This window comes from Triturus cristatus, chromosome 2_2 (genome assembly GCF_964204655.1).
Source record: "Triturus cristatus chromosome 2_2, aTriCri1.1, whole genome shotgun sequence".
In the NCBI taxonomy this organism is placed as follows: domain Eukaryota; kingdom Metazoa; phylum Chordata; class Amphibia; order Caudata; family Salamandridae; genus Triturus; species Triturus cristatus.
Window position 1 is genome coordinate 964,989,376 of NC_140582.1, and position 19,626 is coordinate 965,009,001.

At 45.9% G+C, this 19,626-nt stretch overlaps 1 protein-coding gene across 1 annotated transcript in view; it reads left to right on the top strand.

Annotated features, from left to right (window-relative positions):
• The first annotated feature begins 4,414 nt into the window (after nt 1-4,414).
• TAPT1 (transmembrane anterior posterior transformation 1) overlaps nt 4,415-19,626 on the top strand; it is a 443,118-nt gene continuing 427,906 nt past the window's right edge. Inside the window, exon 1 of the mRNA XM_085642381.1 lies at nt 4,415-4,646. Within this exon, the coding sequence (XP_085498507.1) occupies nt 4,466-4,646 (181 nt within the window). The 5' untranslated portion in view covers nt 4,415-4,465. The remainder of the gene's footprint in view (nt 4,647-19,626) is intronic.

Sequence of the window (19,626 nt, forward strand, 5' to 3'; positions counted from 1 at the left end):
TTCTAGCCCTGTCCTGTCCACCAGCTCTACGATCCCGACCACGAGAACCTCATCCTCGCGGGACCGCAACCTTCTGCAAAAGCACAGGGCACTCGCTACACCAGTGTCCCTCCTCTTTACAATATGCACACTGATTCAGCCCTAAAGGCGTAGTATTCGGCTGCCTGCTAGTGCGTGGAAGCTGTCGGGCCAAACCACCACGTCCTCTAGCAGTCCCTCTAGAAGCCTGCTGCAGCAAGACCTTTGTCTTCAAATACTTGTGCTTCTTCTGTGTCCTCTCCATATCCTCATTTTCCCTATGCTCATAATATTGTGCCATATTCAAAACAATAGAAGGGGAATTGGTGGACCAGGAGCTTTCAGGAGCCTGCAATCGAGTCGCAATCTCAGGAACCAAATTAGAAACAAATCTACTAACAAACAACCGACCACCAGCTTCAATCGACAAATCCTGCCCACTATAATCTAGAAACACATCTTCAAACCGAGTGGAAAAATCAGACACACTCTTATCTTTCTTCTGACGACAAGCCGATAACTTGTCCCAATCAACCTTTCTCGGTGGAATGTAGGAATGCATATACGTAATGATACGGTCAGGCAAAGCAAGTATCTCTGATCCAGGCTTATCACCGGGCTTCCTCTCCTGATCCCATATTTTAATTTGATCCCATGTACCACCCAATTCCACAACATGAGCTTGTGTATGCACTTGCCTCCAAATATCAACCAGTAAGCCAAAGAACATTTCAATAACCGCAAGCGTCATCACTGTTGAAGAGGCAGCTTCAGTCAATTCTTTATGACATGCGGTTGGATTATTCCTAGGATCAGGCAACTGAGTTTTAAGAGACAAAACTTCACTACTTTTCCATGGAGTATAAACCCATTGATCCTGGAAACAGGCCGCCACACCTGGTCTAGTGACAATACTGTGCTCCATTACCTCTGGTATTTCGGGGTGATACATGGGCTGAACCTCTCGCATCGGGAACTGAGATACCGGGGTGGGGCTCTTCTCAAACAGCCTACCCTAATGTCGCAACACTACCAAAAACTTGAGCAGGCTCCATATTAGTAACGTATACATGATCTTTAATAGCATATAAAATCTGTGGTGCTGAATCTTTGAAACACTGCTCCCAAAGACTAATCAGAGTAGGAGACATATGCTCAAGGGCATCCTGTTGTACAAAGGGCTCATAATCTTTCATCACACTCCACACATCTTCCACACTATAAATGGGGTTTCGGGCCCACTATGCAGCCTGGTTAGCCACTACCTTTTTCTCTGCATCTCCCATTTCCAGATCGCACATACAGACCCATGCGCTCTTTAAATTTCGCCCAGTCTCTATCCTCAAATCGACGTACGTACTGGTGTACCACTGCTCAGTAATGTCGGGGATGGAAGAACACAGTGGGAGTAGCAACGGAAATAACAGGCACTAACGTCGCCGCCTGCTGCATCACAAGTGTAAGAGCTCGAGAAAGGGATGCAGAAACAATAGGTGTGGCAGGAGTACTAACAGTCATAGTTGTCACAGACGGCGAAGACAAAGAAAGCACAGGAGGTCCCGTGGCCAAAGCAGTCTGATTAACAGCAGCAGGAACAGAGACAGCAGAGACAGAAGGAACGGGTGGCTAGGACTGTGAGGGAATAGCAGGATATATCCTCTGCTGGGCATATGGGGGTGGGGGTCGAGTAGCTCTTCCATAAAAGAATCATTTTCTTCTTGGGCCACGTAAGATTTATCAATCTGTATTCTAAACCTTCTATCTTCACATTCAATATCCTTCTCCTGCTTTTCCCTGTCATATGCTACGGCTTTCTGAGTCAACGTTTGCATTCTCCCTCTCCAGGCCTCTTTTTCTGTTTTCATTCGCCTCTGTTTAGCTGCTCTTTGCCACAGTCTAAGGGAATCAAACATAGATTGCCTACTTCTTTTCCTAAACAACTGTTCTTGTAAATATTCGATCTTTTGCTCATCAAAAGTGCCTGTCAAAGGCCACTGCAATTCGGCATTGTCCCTCGTATATTTGTGCCATAATGTACTAAACATAATAGGGCCAAGGCCATGCTTCACATACATATCAAAATTCGGAGTGCCTTCTGGAGGCGCTGGCTTATTTTCCTCCAGTCGAGCATCAGCAGAACAACGACGACAACAAGAAACCAAGAATCAACTAATCCCAGGCATTTTCAAAAAGGGACCCAAATTCGTTATGTTGCCTGGCAAAGTATTTGCAAAACTTTTCACCAAAATAGGTCTTCAGACCATACCAAATACAAACCAAAATGGTACCATATCCACAAAGAACCAAAACAAACTCACCTGATGCATGCAAGTCAAACGAATGTATTCTCCACTTCCGACTCTTCCGACCAAACGTTCAGATCCAAGGGTTTTGCCTTTCAGGATTCCAGTCGGGATGACCACTGGGCGAGGCACCGTCTGGCGGGACAGAAGGGGCAGCTGGGAGTACAGGAACTCTCTCGTGCAAGGATCCCTGATCCGTCCGTCCGAACGATGGCTTCGACCTCCCCACCCGTCTTCAGGAGGGGAAGGGCCACTTGCCCGATGGAGTCCCTGTTCGGGCGCCAACTGAAGGAAGTGACCCGATTAGGGTCACACACGACAACCTCTCTGCCTTCCATACAAGTGAAGAGTCGGTCAGACAGTAGAGAATACAAACCAAGTATATTTATTCAGATACACTCAAGTGGAGCTCAGTCTCTTAGGATTGCTGCAGAGGAACTGACATCAGCAAACATGGAGATACATTATGTACAATTCAGAACCAATGAAGGCACACCCAGAATGGAAATTTCCAGACTGATGCGGCTACACAAAGAAGTACAGAAGGATAAGTTTCAATCCTGAGACTGGGCAAGCACTATCTTTTACTCAAGGTCATTCCGTCCGTGCCCATCGCTAAACTAGTTGGAGCAGGCCTCTATCTAGTGGGAAAGCTATGCGCTAATAAGAACAGTGTATTCTTTAGCACAGCAAGGCCCAACCTTGGAAAAATGAAACTTACCAAAGCTGTGTTTTACAGAAAGGAAAGATTAGTTTCGATCATGGTTTAAAATGGCAGCCAAACATAAAAGGGTGCCATGAATGCTAACTTACATAGAAAAATACATGAGCAACACAGCGAAAACATTTTTATTCTGACACCCTTAACAATATTGATAAATATGACCCCTGGTGAAGGGAGCTTACACAAGTAAATATGAATGTTTAACTCAAGGTCTAACGACTGTTTCCCGATTAGACGTTTTAGCCCCCCAACCAAAGTTCCCCATACCTCCCCTATCCCACACACACACACACAAAAGGGCGAGTTTGGAGCTCCTCAAATAAGTATATGTATAAATTGCATTTTAAATTGCTCCCACTTTAAGCTTTCTTTGCCCCAATATAAATTTCAAAATGTAATTCCCCGAATTGTTCTCCAAACAAACATCCCGTCTCGGTGTTCACAAACTGAAGTAAGATTGAAAGGCGCAAATACTCCTAAAAAAGTGATTGCAGAATGTTAAAAAACAAAATAACGACTAGTAAAAACAAGATCACATAAGGTGAGCAGCACATGGGTGGGGATGTGGTGTGAGGCTAGACTGCTGACTTCTGGTGCTGGAAACCAAGGTTTGAGCCTCGGGGACGCTTCCAGATCATGTGATTCTGGGCAAATCACTTAATCTCCCAGTGCCTTAACGTGTCCCTGTGTAACGTAACCGGTGCTCATGTAAAGCGCTCCAATACCTTCGGGTCGAGTAATTCGCGCTGTCTAAATCTGCATTAAAAAACAAAAACCACATCGCAAATAACTATCGATGATGTGAAACTTTTTATGAGCGCCGGACACATGCTAAGGAGGTCGCAAGACCCACAAATCATTAGATGAGCAGCAAAATGTTCCAACTACCAAGCAGCGAATATGAGCGGCTTCATAGACTCACCACCGCCAGAACGCATAATTTTCATGACGCCATGTTTAAAAAAGAAAAATCCATGTTCTTCGTACTAAAAAAAGATTTTGCAAAAAGAACAAAAGTGACTCAGCTAATACAACTCTACAAATGTCTAAACTTAAAAAATATATATATTTTTTAAAGAAATAAAGTAGTGTTTTGTTAACTCATTGACCTTCGAATTTTTATACTTCATTATATCACAATTATTTGGCAAAACATTAGTATCGGGATTCAATCCAACGAAATATGATATTCTTTCTTTACATCGTACTTCCTATGTTTCTGTGTATCTTTTACCACAAACACCGCAACTTTACAATGGCGCGTTGCAGTGTTGAATGTGTGCAATTCAGCCCTGACAGATGTTCCATGTCCTACGGTTCGACATTCACTTCCTAGTGGTCCCGTAATGATGACGCGACTGTCTGAGGCGGCCTGACACTGCACCTGCGTTAAGGTTTGTTGTGTTGCGGAGCGCGCAAGATGGCTGCGGCTGGAGGCAGCACAGCTGAGGCTAACGGAGACAGTCTGGAAGAGGAAGCACAGAGGCAACCACGCCGACCGCACAGCGCCCCGGCCCGCACCGAGACATTGGGCTTCTATGAGCGGGGCAGCGAGGGTGAGACGCCTGGAATCTCGCGAAAGAGGAGACACAGTCCGCCAGGTACAGAAACATAGGCTGGACCAGAGATAGCAGCTGTTACTGATCTAGGAAGCAGCCTATATGTCAACGAGTTCTGAAAGGGAGACAGGCTAAGTTAGATCTGACTGACATCATCATCATCACCCAGACTGGGTAAATACGGCGCTTTGCCAGTTATGGGTGGACATCCCGCGAAGCATGCAGCTCTGAGAGCAGAGGCTTACATCTGGCAGTCTATGCTTATGGAGGACTCTTACAGGAGAGACTGTGCATGATTGCATGGACTGTGGATATACTAATGACGGTAGCAGAGGGAGTGCAACTGGGAGAATCCTAAACGAGTCTAGCAGAAGTTGACTAAAGGCTGCCTGGTTATCCTCGACATAGAGTGGATAACTTGTGCAGTGGGGGCAGAGACTGGGTACTGACGACCTATATTGCTTTGCTTACATATCCCCTCTCCCTCGGATTTCAATGTTTTGCTGTCTCTTTCCAGTTTGTGACCACCTTTTTGGAATCTGGTAATCGTTTAACTTTATTTGTGTTACTTTATTTATTTTCTAGTATCACTAGGTGTGTGTCCAACTTGTTTGTATAGCTCCTTACAGATCTGGCAACTCACAGGGTACCACCCTGCCTCACGCTATATCGGCTCCTTTAAACACGGTCATCCGGAGAGGAGCCGATATCACACGGTGGTAGAGCAGGCAAGCTGGAAACCACTGCACTCAAAATGTTTCTAGCTCGCCCTTTGAGGATCTGATCAGGCAATGTCCATTAAGGGACAGGCATCGGCAGCAGTCTCAACACGCTTTTTTTCTGAGGTGGGAAGAGGGAACATATGTGCCTCCTAGGCATGAGGCCCCTCCCTCTCCTCACACTGTGAAATACGTTTTTTACTTGACAGGTCTGCTGTTCTGTCATTCATTACATTAGGTCGAGTGATCTATTATTGTATCGACTTTCCATTAAGTCATATACAGTTACTCATCTTCGTTATTCCAGTTGTGCAGAGTTCCGTGTCTAGTATTGTCAGCTGTTCTTGGCTCGGTGTTTTCACTTGGATAAGTCCTGAAAATTCAGTAAAAAAACAAACAAAATAAATAATATATATATATATATATGTTTGCATATTTCCCCACGAAAGAGAAAGGTGAGCCGCACTCGTAGCGTTACTTGTTGATTGGTATTGATTTATTTCATTTGTGTATCAGCTTGGCAATCCTGACACGTTTCGTTCTGCATAGAACTTTTTCAAAGACAGCCAACACCATACACACACCGCTGCTGCTCCCACGTTAATGTCCACTTTGCTTTCACATCCTCCAGTGGATCCTTTTATAAGTGCTTTCTGGGACATGTGGTTCAACTCGCGGTGCGTGACTCTTACCCTCCAGTGGGCGGTGTTTCCCTTTGCTGTTACACAAGTTTTTCTTTTTTTAATTTGATTTTATTGTTCTTAAACAGTAGTTAGCTCCCCCTTCAACAAACCCATTTTCAAGGCTTGTAAGGGATCCAATACCGTAGATAGTCTTCGGCGGCACCGTATTGCTCTGTGACGTTTTCACAAGCTACAAAAGGAGTCCAAGACGGGCAATGATGGCGCTCTTGTGGTGGTGCGTCGCTCTTCGGTAGGACCAAACCGATGTATTTGCATATTTCCCCACGAAAGAGAGAGGTGAGCCGCACTCGTAGCGTTACTTGTTGATTGGTATTGATTTATTTCATTTGTGTATCAGCTTGGCAATCCTGACGCGTTTCGTTCTGTATATATATATATATATATATATATATATATATATATATATATATATATATATATATATATATATATATATATTTTCTCCTTTGGAAGGCAAACACCGAAACGCGTAGACTGTCCCTTGTGTGCACTGGTGATTTGAAAGAAATTGTTAAAAAAAAAAAAAAAGCCCCTGGTGCCGCCTCTGCTTCTTGCCGAACTTCGCAGGATTGAGGGAGGAAGATACGGAGCAATTTGACATATCCACAGCAATAACCGGTACCTATATTTCTTTGTGTTTATTTTATTTATGTGTAATACAATTTGTAGTGTGTACCTGGACCCATCAGATGTTACGTCAGCTTTACAGCGAACAAAATGAGATGGGAAAGTTTAATGTTCAGTCCATGAACAAGCATGAGACTCATTGTAGCCAGTAACATTTAGGTCGTTTTATTGTCTGGCTACAAACAGCTCCGTTATTTGAGCGGTCTCTTGTCATCAGTTCCTTAAGAAAGTACAATAAAAAGAGCAGAGGGCGGTTTGAGGCCACCCATTTCTGCTTTTGGCTTTCATGTTTTACCATTGATGAGCTGTACGTCAAGGCTCTGGCATTTTGCGGATGCTTACATTGTCTCATTTGTGTTCCCATTAGGTTTTGGTGATGGAGAATCGAGTAGCCCGTTTCTTAGACTGCTAATTCGTCACTCCATGTAGTTTTTTAGTTGTGACCCAGTGTGTGTTCTTTTTTTGTGTTAGATGTGCATTCATTTTAGATATGAACCACAGAAAGGACCGTCCCTAGTTGTGTCTTAAGAGATGCCCAATTTAGTGGGGGCAAATCACAAAAATTGACGGACTGGCATCACACACCACCAGGTGTCATGCTTCATCATCTGCCAGTCCTCGCCCTCTAAAAACCGCGTTTGATAGAGGGTGGGCATACACCTGAAGACAGGGATGCACTTATAGACTAAGTGGGGGCCCAAACAAAAAAAGGAGTGAGTGAATTTAAAAACCATCATAGTATACCTGAACAATTTTTATTCTATGGGGTTACTATGTGGGATTAAAATATATAAGTGCGGTGAGTGGGGACCTTATCATCCCGTCGCCGCTGTGAATCAGTGATTGTTAATAGGGGGTCAACATGTTTCTGCCTGTATTGTCCACTTGGGTACGTGGCATTCGTCCGGACCTTAAATATTGGGCTCCAATCTTACCACTGGGGGCGTAGGCCTATAGCCAGCTGCCACCTGTTTAGAGAAACCTGTAAGAGAGAGGGGGTGAGACAAACATAAAATACTCAAAATGGTTGTCATTCGGTAGACCTCGGTAGAGCTCGAAACAACAACCGGGCAGCTCTTTTAGAAAATACGCCAAAGGAGCCGGCGAACCGGATGGTGTGTGTCACCACCTTTACCCCAGCGTCCAACAAAATTCAGAACATTATTCAAAAGAAATGGCGCATATTAAACACCAGCGACAAAGTCTGGACCCAACCCCTATTTGCGTACAAACGCAGTAGGAACATCAAGGATGAACTAGTCCATACAAAACCACCAGCCGCTACAGATGACAACCAACTGACACTATGGGGCCACCAACGACCAACTGGACATTACCCCTGTGGCGATTGCGTATCATGCCATTTCACGGCCACCACAAAAGAAGTGGACATAGGTACTGAGCGGCCATGGACTCAGAAGAACTTCTCTAACTGCAACACAGAAAATGTAGTGTACCTACTCAAATGCCCTTGCCAACTCATGTATGTTGGCATGACTACTAGGCGTGTAAAGATCAGAATTAGTGAGCACCGGAGCACTATCAGAAGGAAGAAAGATAACACCAAATTAACAAAACACTTCCTTGAGAAAGAACACTCTGATAAAGATCTAAGATGGACGGTACTGGAAGTAGTACAGAAGCGCAATGGCTGCCTCTCACATGTCTTACATGTTAGAGAACAGCGTTGGGTGTTTCGCCTTGGGACATGGAAAAACGGATTGAACGATGATATCCCATGGCTACAAATGATGTAACTTCCCTTAGCGCTCACTAAAACATACACTTTAACAGTACCCATTATAAAGACAAAAACACAAACAATAGACACAGTAATACATGTGAATAGAGCTACACGCAGTTTCCCTTACTCCCTAAAACTAGAATCATCTTGATCAGCAATCATGCGGTAGCTGTAAAATCAACGTGCACTAATTGTAGGTTTAACCACACCGCCACCCTGACTGTAAACAATCTGGGTTTGTTTTCTCTTCCTTCTTCTGTGTAAATACTCGTAACTGCTCCCGTCATGAAATAATACTCATGAGCAGGGCACATGTTCCCCATATTTCTATATAACTTGTCTACACACGTTAAATATCTCCAGAAACTATGGCAGGCGCTCTCATTGGACCACAGTTGGTCCCGCCCCACCCCAGGCAATCATCTGAGGTAATGACGGGACACAGGAAGCGGCGTGTCATAGAGCAGCGCCATGTGCTGACACACCCCAACGAGGGTCAGGCAACAAACAGGCAACGTGCAGTCCTTTCTGCATGCTTCGCTCAGGACACAGGAAATGCAGCATCATCACTGTGCGCCACGCTCACCTGAAACCCATATCGCATGCCACGACCCCACCCAACAGTATAAAAGCTTGCTGCGCACTACACTTAATGTCACCGGGGAGGAGGCTGGACGCATGCAGCACTAGGTTTTCTAGCGGGGAGTACGCCTTGAACTGTAAGTCATTGTTCTGATTTCTTCTTCCAACAGGTTGAAACTATAGTAGACCAAGCACGCCCTGACGTTTTTTTCTGCTAACTAATTCAGTATCTTTGATATACCTTCCCAACCAGTCTGGTTTTTAACCCTTTTGTCTTCATCCTTTATCGTCTCCCACCAGAATGTGGCCACAAGGATTTCCCCCCTACCCCTCCCATGGGGCAAATAGGTTTTTCCAATAGGGTAAGACTTCTATATTTGTTTCACATGAATGTCAGAGTGAACACAGATGCCTGACACTCATATACATTTTTCACCTTTTTACTTTAGGAGAGAGCAGTAAGTATGGAGCGTGACTGTGACACATCAAGGTCTACCGAATGACAACCATTTTGAGTATTTTATGTTTGTCTCACCCCCTCTCTCTTACAGGTTTCTCTAAACAGGTGGCAGCTGGCTATAGGCCTACGCCCCCAGTGGTAAGATTGGAGCCCAATATTTAAGGTCCTGACGAATGCCACGTACCCAAGTGGACAATACAGGCAGAAACATGTTGACCCCCTATTAACAATCACTGATTCACAGCGGCGACGGGATGATAAGGTCCCCACTCACCGCACTTATATATTTTAATCCCACATAGTAACCCCATAGAATAAAAATTGTTCAGGTATACTATGATGGTTTTTAAATTCACTCACTCCTTTTTTTGTTTGGGCCCCCACTTAGTCTAGAAGTGCATCCCTGTCTTCAGGTGTATGCCCGCCCTCTATCAAACGCGGTTTTTAGAGGGCGAGGACTGGCAGATGATGAAGCATGACACCTGGTGGTGTGTGATGCCAGTCCGTCAATTTTTGTGATTTGCCCCCACTAAATTGGGCATCTCTTAAGACACAACTAGGGACGGTCCTTTCTGTGGTTCATAGCTTTGGTTGGAGGCTGACCGTTCTCTAGTGCCCTAACGCCTCTAGTTCCCTCCCCGGGCCAGACCCTGGGTGTTACTGTGGTTCTCTTCATTCATTTTAGATGCCTTACTTGGCCTGCATAAAGACACAATGGAAGTCACTAATTATTCTTGCACATTGATTTTTTTTGTTTAAATCTTTTTTTATTGACATTTTCACATTTTGAGCATACAACCAGAACAAAGCATAGATACCATGTATAGTTGCTTGCATATGCTATGATATCCAGTACCAAACTATAAAAAGACAGATGAGTTGTTCAACAGGGTACTGAGAGAGGACTCATGACAGCGTCTGTATAGAGGGTGTATCAGTCCCAAACAGTCTGATCAATCAGTCATGGGTTTAAGCGCGACTACTCACCCGTAAGGGTCTCAAGGCACTGGGGAGTGTGTGTGTTGGGGGGGGGGGGGGGTGAGGGGTGCAGGTTCCAGTCCATCAAGGAGGGGGTCTGTCGAAGAGCCAGGTTTTGAGGTTTCTTGCGAAGATGGGGAGCGATGTGGTCTGTCTGAGGTGGAGCGGAAGGGCGTTCCAGGCTCTGGCCGCCAGGAAGAAGGAGCGGCCTCCCGATCTGGTCTTTCTGGTCCTGGGGATCCTGGCGTAGGAGAGCTGGGCTGATTGTAGGGTCCTTTGGGGTGCGTGGAATTTGAGTCGGTTTTTCAGGTATGCTGGTCCGGTGTTGTGGAGGGCCTTGAGTGCGTGGGTAAGCATCTTGAAGGTGACTGTAGCTGCGATGGGGAGCCAGTGGAGTGTGCGCCAGTGCTGGGAGATGTGGCAGTGTCTTGGCAGGTTGAGGACCAGTCTTGCGGCTGCGTTCTGGATGTTTTTTAGCTTACGGGTGAGGTTTTTGTTTATTCCGGCATAGTGTGTGTTGCCGTAATCGAGTCTGCTGGTGACCAGGGCGTGAGTGCCGGTCTTTCTGTGTTCGAGGGGGATCCATTTAAAGGTCTTACGTCGGAGGCGGAGGGTGTGGAAGCAGGAGGAGCAGACTGAGTTGATCTGGCGGTCCATTTTGAGCTCGGAGTCCATGATGATTACCAGGTTGCGAGCGTGGTCCGTGGGGGTGGGTGGACTTCCGAGGGCGGGGGGCCCACAGGTGTCGAGTTTCGGCCCCATGATGAGTACTTCTGTTTTGTTGGTGTTTAGTTGTAGGCAGCTGTTTTTCATCCATTTGGCGACGGCTTCCATGCCTTCTCAAAAGTTGTGTCTGGCGGTGTTGGGTTTGTTGGATAGGGAGAGAATGAGTTGGGTGTTGTCTGCGTATGACACAATGTTGAGTCTGTAGGTTCTGACGATGGGGGCGAGCGGCGCCATGTAGACGTTGAAGAGTGTAGGGCTGAGGGAGGACCCCTGGAGGACTCCGCAGGTTGTTGGTGTAGGGTCCAAGAGAAAATGGGCAGTCTGATCTGCTGCGTTCTGCCGGAGAGGAAGGAGCGGATCCAGTCGGGGGCCTAGTCCTGGATCCCTGCGTCGTTTAGTCTGCGTATTAGCGTGCGGTGAGAGACTGTGTCGAACACCGCTGAGAGGTTGAGGAGGATGAGGGCTACTGTTTCTCCTTTGTCCAGTCGGGTAAGGATGTCGTCTGTTGCGGCAAGGAGGGCAGCTTCCATACTGTTGTTTTTTTTCTGAAGTTGGATTGGGAGGCGTCAAGGATGTTGTGCTCTTCGATGAATGTGGCGAGTTGACTGTTGACGGCTTTCTCTGACTTTCGCTGGGAACGGGAGCAGGGAGATGGGTCTGTAGTTTTTGAGGTCGGTGGGGTCCGCCAAGGGTTCTTTAGGAGGGGGTTGACCTGGGCGTGTTTTCAGTCATCGGGGAAAAAGGCGGTCGCCAGGGAGCGGTTGATGGTGTGGCGGAGCATAGGTGCGAAGGTGCCGGCGGCTCTGTTAAAGATGTGGTGGAGGCAGGGGTCCGTGGGGCCCCCGGAGTGGATTGTCTTCGTCGTCTTAAGTGTTTCTTCACAGGTGAGGGCTGTCCAGTTGTCGATCGCTGGCTTCATGATGTCGGTGTGGTTGGTGAGGGTTTAGTGTGTTGGTTGTCTTCGTTGAAGTTGTTGTAGATGCTCTTGATTTTGTGGTGGAAAAAGGTGCTGAGTTTGTCGCAGAGGTCTTGTGAGGGAGGGATGTCAGTCGACTCGCTGGTGGGTTGGGCGAACTCCTTGATGATGATGAAGAGTTCTTTGCTGTTGTGTGCGTGTGTGGAGATTCTGTCTTCAATCACTTTTTTTTCTTTTGTTTGTTTGATGAGTTGGTGGTGGGCGTTGGTGGCGGCTCTAAATTACTGTAGATCTGGTGTTACTCCAGCCCTTTTCGAGGTGGTGGCGAGTGCGTCTGGACTCTCGAAGTTCGGTGGTAAACCATCTGGCTTTCTTGGCGTGGGTGTTGCTGTTTTTGTTGAGGGGGGCTATGGTGTTGGCGCTGTCGGATATCCATCTGTGGAGGGTTTGGGCTGCGGTGTTGGGGTAGTCTTATTCCGCGATGGTTGGGGTGAAGTTGCTGAGTGAGGAGGTGAGCTGGTCGTCAGTGATTCTGGTCCAGTTTCTTCGTGGGACCAGGTGCTTGTGTCTGTGGATGGTGGGTGTTCTGAGGGTGAAGTGGACGCATCGATGGTCAGTCCATGGGAGTTCGGTGGTGTGGCTGAAGGTGATGGAGTTTCCTGTTGTGAAGAGGGGGTCGAGGGTGTGTCCTGCTGAGTGCGTAGGTTCGGTCACGATCTGGCGGAGTCCAATGTTGTTCAGGAGCGATGTGGTGTTGGGGTCCAGTTGGTTGTCGAGGTGGAAGTTGAGGTCTCCCAGCAGGGTGTAGTTGGTGGATGCGATGGCCTGCGGGGAGATGATGTCTGTGATGGAGTTGGCGAAAGGTCCGCGGGGACCAGGGGGGGCGGTAGATGAGGGTTCCTCGGAGGGTGGTGGTGGGGCTGGCCAGTATTTTGAAGTGAAGGTGTTCCATCAGGTCTGTGGGCTCGTCGGGGAGTGTGCTCAGGCGGAGGGTGGATTTGTGGACGATGGCGATTCCTCCTCCCGGGCGGGTGGGGCGGTCTTTACTGGAGATCTTGCATCCTTGGGGAATGGCGATGTCCAGTCCCGAGGTGGTGTTGGTCCAGGTTTCGGTGAGGAACGCTGTGTACTGTCGTGGAGGTCCCAGATTTCGGTGGCGTGTTTGTGGAGGGATCGGACGTTTAGGAGGATGCATTGCAGGGTCTTCGGTTGTGTGCGGGTTTTGCTGGGTCCATGTTCTTGGCGGTGCTGTATGTGTGCCAGCAGCGGTGACAGCTGAAGGGTCCGTGGGTGTCGGCCAGTGACGCTAACCTGAAGTTGTTGTTGTGGCCTGGGTTGAGTGCGTGGAGTGCCGCTGGGTCGTATCGTTGGCGGGACGGAGGTCCAGGGTTCATGGCGCTGATTGTGGTCGGGTCGCGGACGGCCGCAGACAGGCTTACGGCGCACCTGCTGCACACGGCCGCAATTAAGTAGGGGTTGGGGAGGGCTGGACAGCTGGGAGGTGGGAGTGGGGAGGGGATCTGGATTGGGCCGGTCGTGCTGGTCTTGATGGGGGGTAGGGGCCGCGGGGGCAGCGTCAGCGGGGGAAAAAACGGGCAGGAAAGGGGGAGTAAAGGAAAAGGGAGCGAAAATGAGCAGAACAGCAGAAAAGTGCAGAGAAAAGAGGAAAAGAGGGTGAAAACGAGTGAAAACAGAGGAGATCAGAGCGAGCGAAGGGAGAGAATAAAGGAAAAGGAGGAATACTGGACAGCTTGTAATCGGTTCCGACATGGTGCACCCTTAGACCAAACTGTGGACACAGGGTACAACAAAATGAGGACAACTTAATCCAAGGAGGGGTAAGGGAGTCGCTTGAGACCTGCTGCCATGCCTGGTATAACAGTGAGCCAGCTCTATCCAGGCCCAGTGACAGCGGGATTATGAAGAGGGGCTGTACATCTCTGGAAGTCAGCGCTACTGAACTCCTGTACCTAAGAAGGATGAGCACTAGGTGTCAGTCCTGAATATCATATTATTCTTGCACATTCATTTGTGTTACTTTACTGTCATGATAACATGTTGGAATTACAGCATTGTTTTCACACAAGGACGTGCACACACTTGTATTCGTAAATATGCAATTGAAACAGTGCCCTTTGTCAAAGTGACTACAATGCAATTGTTTTCTGTGTATGGCTTTTAAGCTCCTCTCTTACATCAGTGTCTTCATCTTCTGACTCCTTTCTATCACAATCTTCTTTAAGTCTACAAATGCATTTATTTTTAAATGAAGGGGCCCTGCTATCACCTTCCTTATTATTGCAGTCTAAGATGTTGCTTCATTACAGTATTTTCTCTCTAGGGCAGGTCGGTGCAACACGCATAGTCACCTAATTATTACCACACATTTCCCTCATAATATTGCAGGCAATTTCTCTTTGCCCTATCTTATTGTAGTTCTCGAGCTCATAACTTCTTCTCAGTAAGTGAGTAATTTTCTGGCAAATCAAGTATACGTTAAGGAGAGGTGGGCTCAGAAAACGTCCCTTGCGTGAAAGGGTCTATTTGTATGTTACTCACCATCTTTCATCTGTTATTTTCCTTCATTACATCATCATTTCTTTTCCCATGCCCTCCTGAAGTAGTTAATAATAACCCTTAGTGCTTAATGGAGCAAAAAGAGTTTTGCCACCACAAAGTAAGTATTACCCCTTTGTTGGGCTTTTGAGTGTAATGTTTTATTAGTGAATCAGGAAATATATGGTATCTGTTGTTCCTTGTTTGTGAAGAAAATGTTTGACTTTTCCGTAAAAATCTTTTTTCTATAAAATGTTTGAATTCTTTCTTTGCGAATACTACAAACTAGTTTCTTTGTTTTACTACACTCTCAGATAAGTTGCCGCTTAAGTTATTTTGGCCAAGTCATTGTCACAGAGGGTTTCTCAACAATAGCTAGCCCTCATGTTAAGGACGTTCTTCAGGAGTATCCTGTATCCTTGCAGGATAGCTTTATGAACGATTGGAGCTAAATCATCTGCAGGTCAGGTTTTGGTGACGAACCTTGTCTTGGCTGTGTGTCTGAAAGGAGACTGCATATGTAATAAACACATTTTAACGTTGAGATCTCATTCTGTTTTTTTTAAAGTGCACAGGTGTTGTGTAGAGGTTTGGAAATAGATGGCATATAGACGTTGGACACTGGATTGGTGGTGGAAGATGAAGATCTTCAGCGAAGTTGGGGGTGATTAGCGCGGATTGGTTAGGAGGAAAGTGTGTGATTTTTGTTAGTGTGATAGAGTAGAGCGTTTGTTCCATCATGGTAATAGGAAGGAGGTAAGCTGGGAAGGATGAAGGAACGTTAAAGGGTAACAGAGGCTGAGGAAACTGTGGGAGAGGGAAGGAGAGTAGACAACAGTTTGAAGCAGAGAAGCTAGGGGATGAGAGTTGGAAATGTGTTTTATGTCTAATCCTGTCAACGGGGCAGTGGAGCTCAGTGCAGCACGGTCTTTGCAAAATTCTGAAGTCGTTTTCAATAATTTTACCAGTTACTTTTCAGTAAATGCCACAAATCAGCCTGTGTGCATTTTTGTCCCTTTGACAGTATTCCCTCTCCACAGACCTCAACAACTATCGCCCTATATCCAACATCCCCACTCTGGCGAAACTATTGGAAAAATGTGTGCAAATTCAACTCTGCAACCACATCGAGAACTTCAACCTGCTAGATAAACACCAATCCGGCTTCCGTCAAGGCCACAGTACCGAATCAGCACTCACCCACATAATGGATGACATTTTAAAAATGTTCGATCATAACGAATCGTGCCTATTGATACTTTTTGACCTATCTTCAGCTTTCGGCACGGTTAAACACGACAATCTACTGTCCCTACTTGAACGAAGGATGGTCCTAACCGGTCCAGTGTTGGAACGGTTCACCTCCATCCTAAGCAACAGAACCCAAAGAATCAAGATGAAGTAATCATTATCTCAACCATCCATGGTCACCCTAGGAGTTCCACAGGGATCAGCACGATCACCAATCCTTTTTAATGTACTCATGGACCTCCTCGCCAATGCGCTGAATTCTGCAAACATTCTATATCACCTATACGCAGACGACACACAACTATATATAAAAATCTACTCACCAGATGACTTCATCTCCCTCAACGCCTTTCTTCATAATACCCAAAGTTGGCTCAATGGCAACCTCCTCATGCTCAACACCAAAAAAAAAAATGAATTCCTCCTCCTCTCCCCTCCCAATCACACACCCAAGATAGACTTATGGTTGAAGCATCTAACTTCCTTCAATTGCGTCCCACACATCATTGACTCCGCAAAATCCCTGGGAGTCACCCTGGACAAAGATTTAAATATGCAGGCGCAAATCTACAATGCCACCAACGGAGCCAATTATCAGTTGAGTATCCTAAGGAAACTTAAACCCTTCCTCCCACAGACTGATCTAAAAATGGCGGTACAAGCACTAGTACTACTGAGACTGGACTGGACTATGGAAGCACCACTCTATGCGGTCTTCCAAAATATAAGCTAGCACCGCTCAGGGCGTTGCTTAACGCTGCGGCCAGGCTGGTCACCGGAATAAAAATAAATAACCACATCACCCTGGCCTTGAAGGCTCTGAACTGGCTACCCTACAAGGCGAGAATACAACTAAAGATCGCCTGCATGACACATAAAGCCCTACATAGCAACACCCCCAGCTATTTAGCACAAAAGCTGGAGCGGTCGGGAGGATGCAGACATTCGCGAAGCTTGAGCTCACTACTACTAAAACCTCAATCCTTACACAAAAAGAGAACTGGGTGCAGAGCTTTCTCAGGTATCGCACCGAAGATTTGGAACACCCATCCCCCAGATATACGCAGAATCTCCTCCTTTGCCGCCTTAAAAAAAGAAGCGAAAATGTTTCTAATGAACAAATTAACATCCTAAAACTTTAGCTCTCTGATGACATTTTGCCACCGATTATATCCAAACACCAATGTCTACCTCTTTTGTATTGTATGTGATTACCGATTGTATGTAAAAAGTGTGTGATAACAGTGTACTGTAGAGCGCTCTGATACCCCCGTGGGTCGTGTTCGCGCTATATAAAACTTTATAAATAAATAAAAATAATCAGTCAAAACCAGTCATAACTTTTCGGTACCAGGGTACTAGTATGATGTTTTTCAATCACCATGTGGCTCAGTACCACCTTGGAAACAAAGTGCCTATCCAGTCTCCGTGAGGGTGAAAGGAAGGAGATAGCATGAGAGATCAGAAAGGGATAAGAGTGTTGTTGTGTGCTAAATGAATATAGAGAGAAAGTGAAGAAAGTATGAGTGGGTGGGTTAAGTCTCAGAATAAAGGGGCATGACTTTACGGACAAAAAAGGGAAGAGTAAATGGCGGGAGGAATGATGATTGAAGGATTATCGGAAGATTGGTAGAAAGATAGTTGAAAATGTGAATATAAAGATGATGATCACGGCAGAGGTGACAGTTTGAGGGTGCAAAGCTGAATGATTAGAGCAGTGTTCTTCAATCTGTGGGGCGACAACATCTCAGGGGGGGCGCGCACTCCACACTAAGATCTTCCTTTTGTTGGTCTTTTACTGTCCCGCGTAGCAAGTTTTCACCCATTTCAAATGGGAATTTTTTCATTGTAGAGCTCCGGTAACAGAGGGTTGGAGGGGGAGGGAGGGGAAATAGATAAGGCAGGACTTGCCCCTGCTTTTGTCATGTTAAGAGCTGAGTTAACTGTCCCAGGAGGGGGTTTATTCTTAGAGCTGAAATGCTTCAGCTGCAGTGGGAGGCAGGGAGTCTCCTGCTCAAAACGAAAGCAAACGAACAGACAGTCCTGTTCACATTCGATTTCATAGCAGAGGAGACTCCTTGACTCCCACTGCAGCTGAAATGACTGTCTGTCCCTTGCTTTCAGTTTAGCAGAGGAGACATCCTTCCTTGCAATGCAGCTGAAGCATTTCAACTCTACAAGTTTAACCCCGTCCCGGGAGGGTTAGCTCTTAGCAAAAGGAGACAAAGTGTCTTTTAAATTTACACAGGCAGGCGCGCAACGCCCACAGGGCTTCAAGTTGCCAAAAGAAAAATGCCAGCCAGCCATGTGTAGTTTAAACAGCCTGCAGATTGATTGTCCTGACACTAAATATGTTTATAAAGAAGTATGCATACATTAGTAATGTGACTTTCCGGTCTTTGTTCCATTTTATTATCAGTCATGGATCATTCAGGCAGCCCTAGAACACAAATTACAAAAGGACACATTTACATGCACTGCAATCCAGCCTTTCAGGGGGCCAACTTGATAGAGGCAGCTCTGTTTTTGCCCTGATGGCCTGGAATAATTCTTAAACAGATTCTTGTAAATACCGTTTTGTTTCATTTCTTTTTAATGTGATTGATGTGAGAGAGTCTATTACTATTTGCAGAGAAATGTTTTTGTTTTATGCAACAACCATAAAACTGTTTATTTTAGATCAAAACGGGTCCTCACATATGAGAAATTGGAGGATATCACAGATGTTGTTCTCTGTAAAATTTGTGGGCTGCTGCTTTGTTACAACAGTGAAAAAACATCACTCTCTGAATATTAGATGTAAACACTTTTAGAATTTCGACCATAGCACCTGTGCACCGTTAGTAGCCTGGCTAAAGAGGGTATGGCAGAGCAGAAAGTGAATCATTTAATCTCTGATCAGGGACCCCCTAAATAGTATTGGCCCAGGTCACCCAAAATCCTTAACATGTCCCTGCCACCACAAAGTCTGTCAGACAACATTGCTCTGAAGTAAAATAGGCAACATCATTCATTTATTATCAGTTCTATTTTTTTTTTAAACATAAGCCCAACGTGTCCTAAACACCCACTGCTTCAGGCAAGCAACTTATCGTACCACTAAGGAATTCTCAATTAGGTGTTCGGTCAGCGCCCTCTCTCTGGACTTTCACCTTTGTCTTCGGATCCATAACTGGTTGGTGGGCAATTATCCCATTATAATGCTGCCTAAAACGGTTGTTAATGGTTTCTAGAGAAGAATTGTTTCTCGTGTACCAACTCTGAGCTAGGGAGGGCTCGAAAAATCTGATAACACTGTCTCGCTTACAGTCACTGTTTTGGCTGAAAATGTCTGCAGAATATTCAGCTTTGAGAGAAACTCTCTTGCCTTTCAGTTCGTCCTATTTATGTGTGATTGGGTTCTCCGTACTTGCGGTATTAAAGACTAAGTACCGTCAAGACCGGATGTGGAGCACAACCTGAGGATGGCAGTAGCAAAAATCCATCCACAGATTGACAGTCTATGTGGCTGAAAACCGGCACACCCGTCACATTTATGTTGGTGGTGTTATTATTAATCTATGTCATGTGTAAAACAAAGCATCCTAGTTAAAACAATTTGCTCACATTTTATCTTGGAAAATTGTGTTTTGAGCTGTGTAATAAGCCTCTGTCATTTCACCGCACCCATTCACAAACCTGCAGTTTACTTAGCACTCTTATTGTGTTGAACATTATTTGCCGGATATGGCCCGTGATATGCGTGTGGCGGTTGATTAT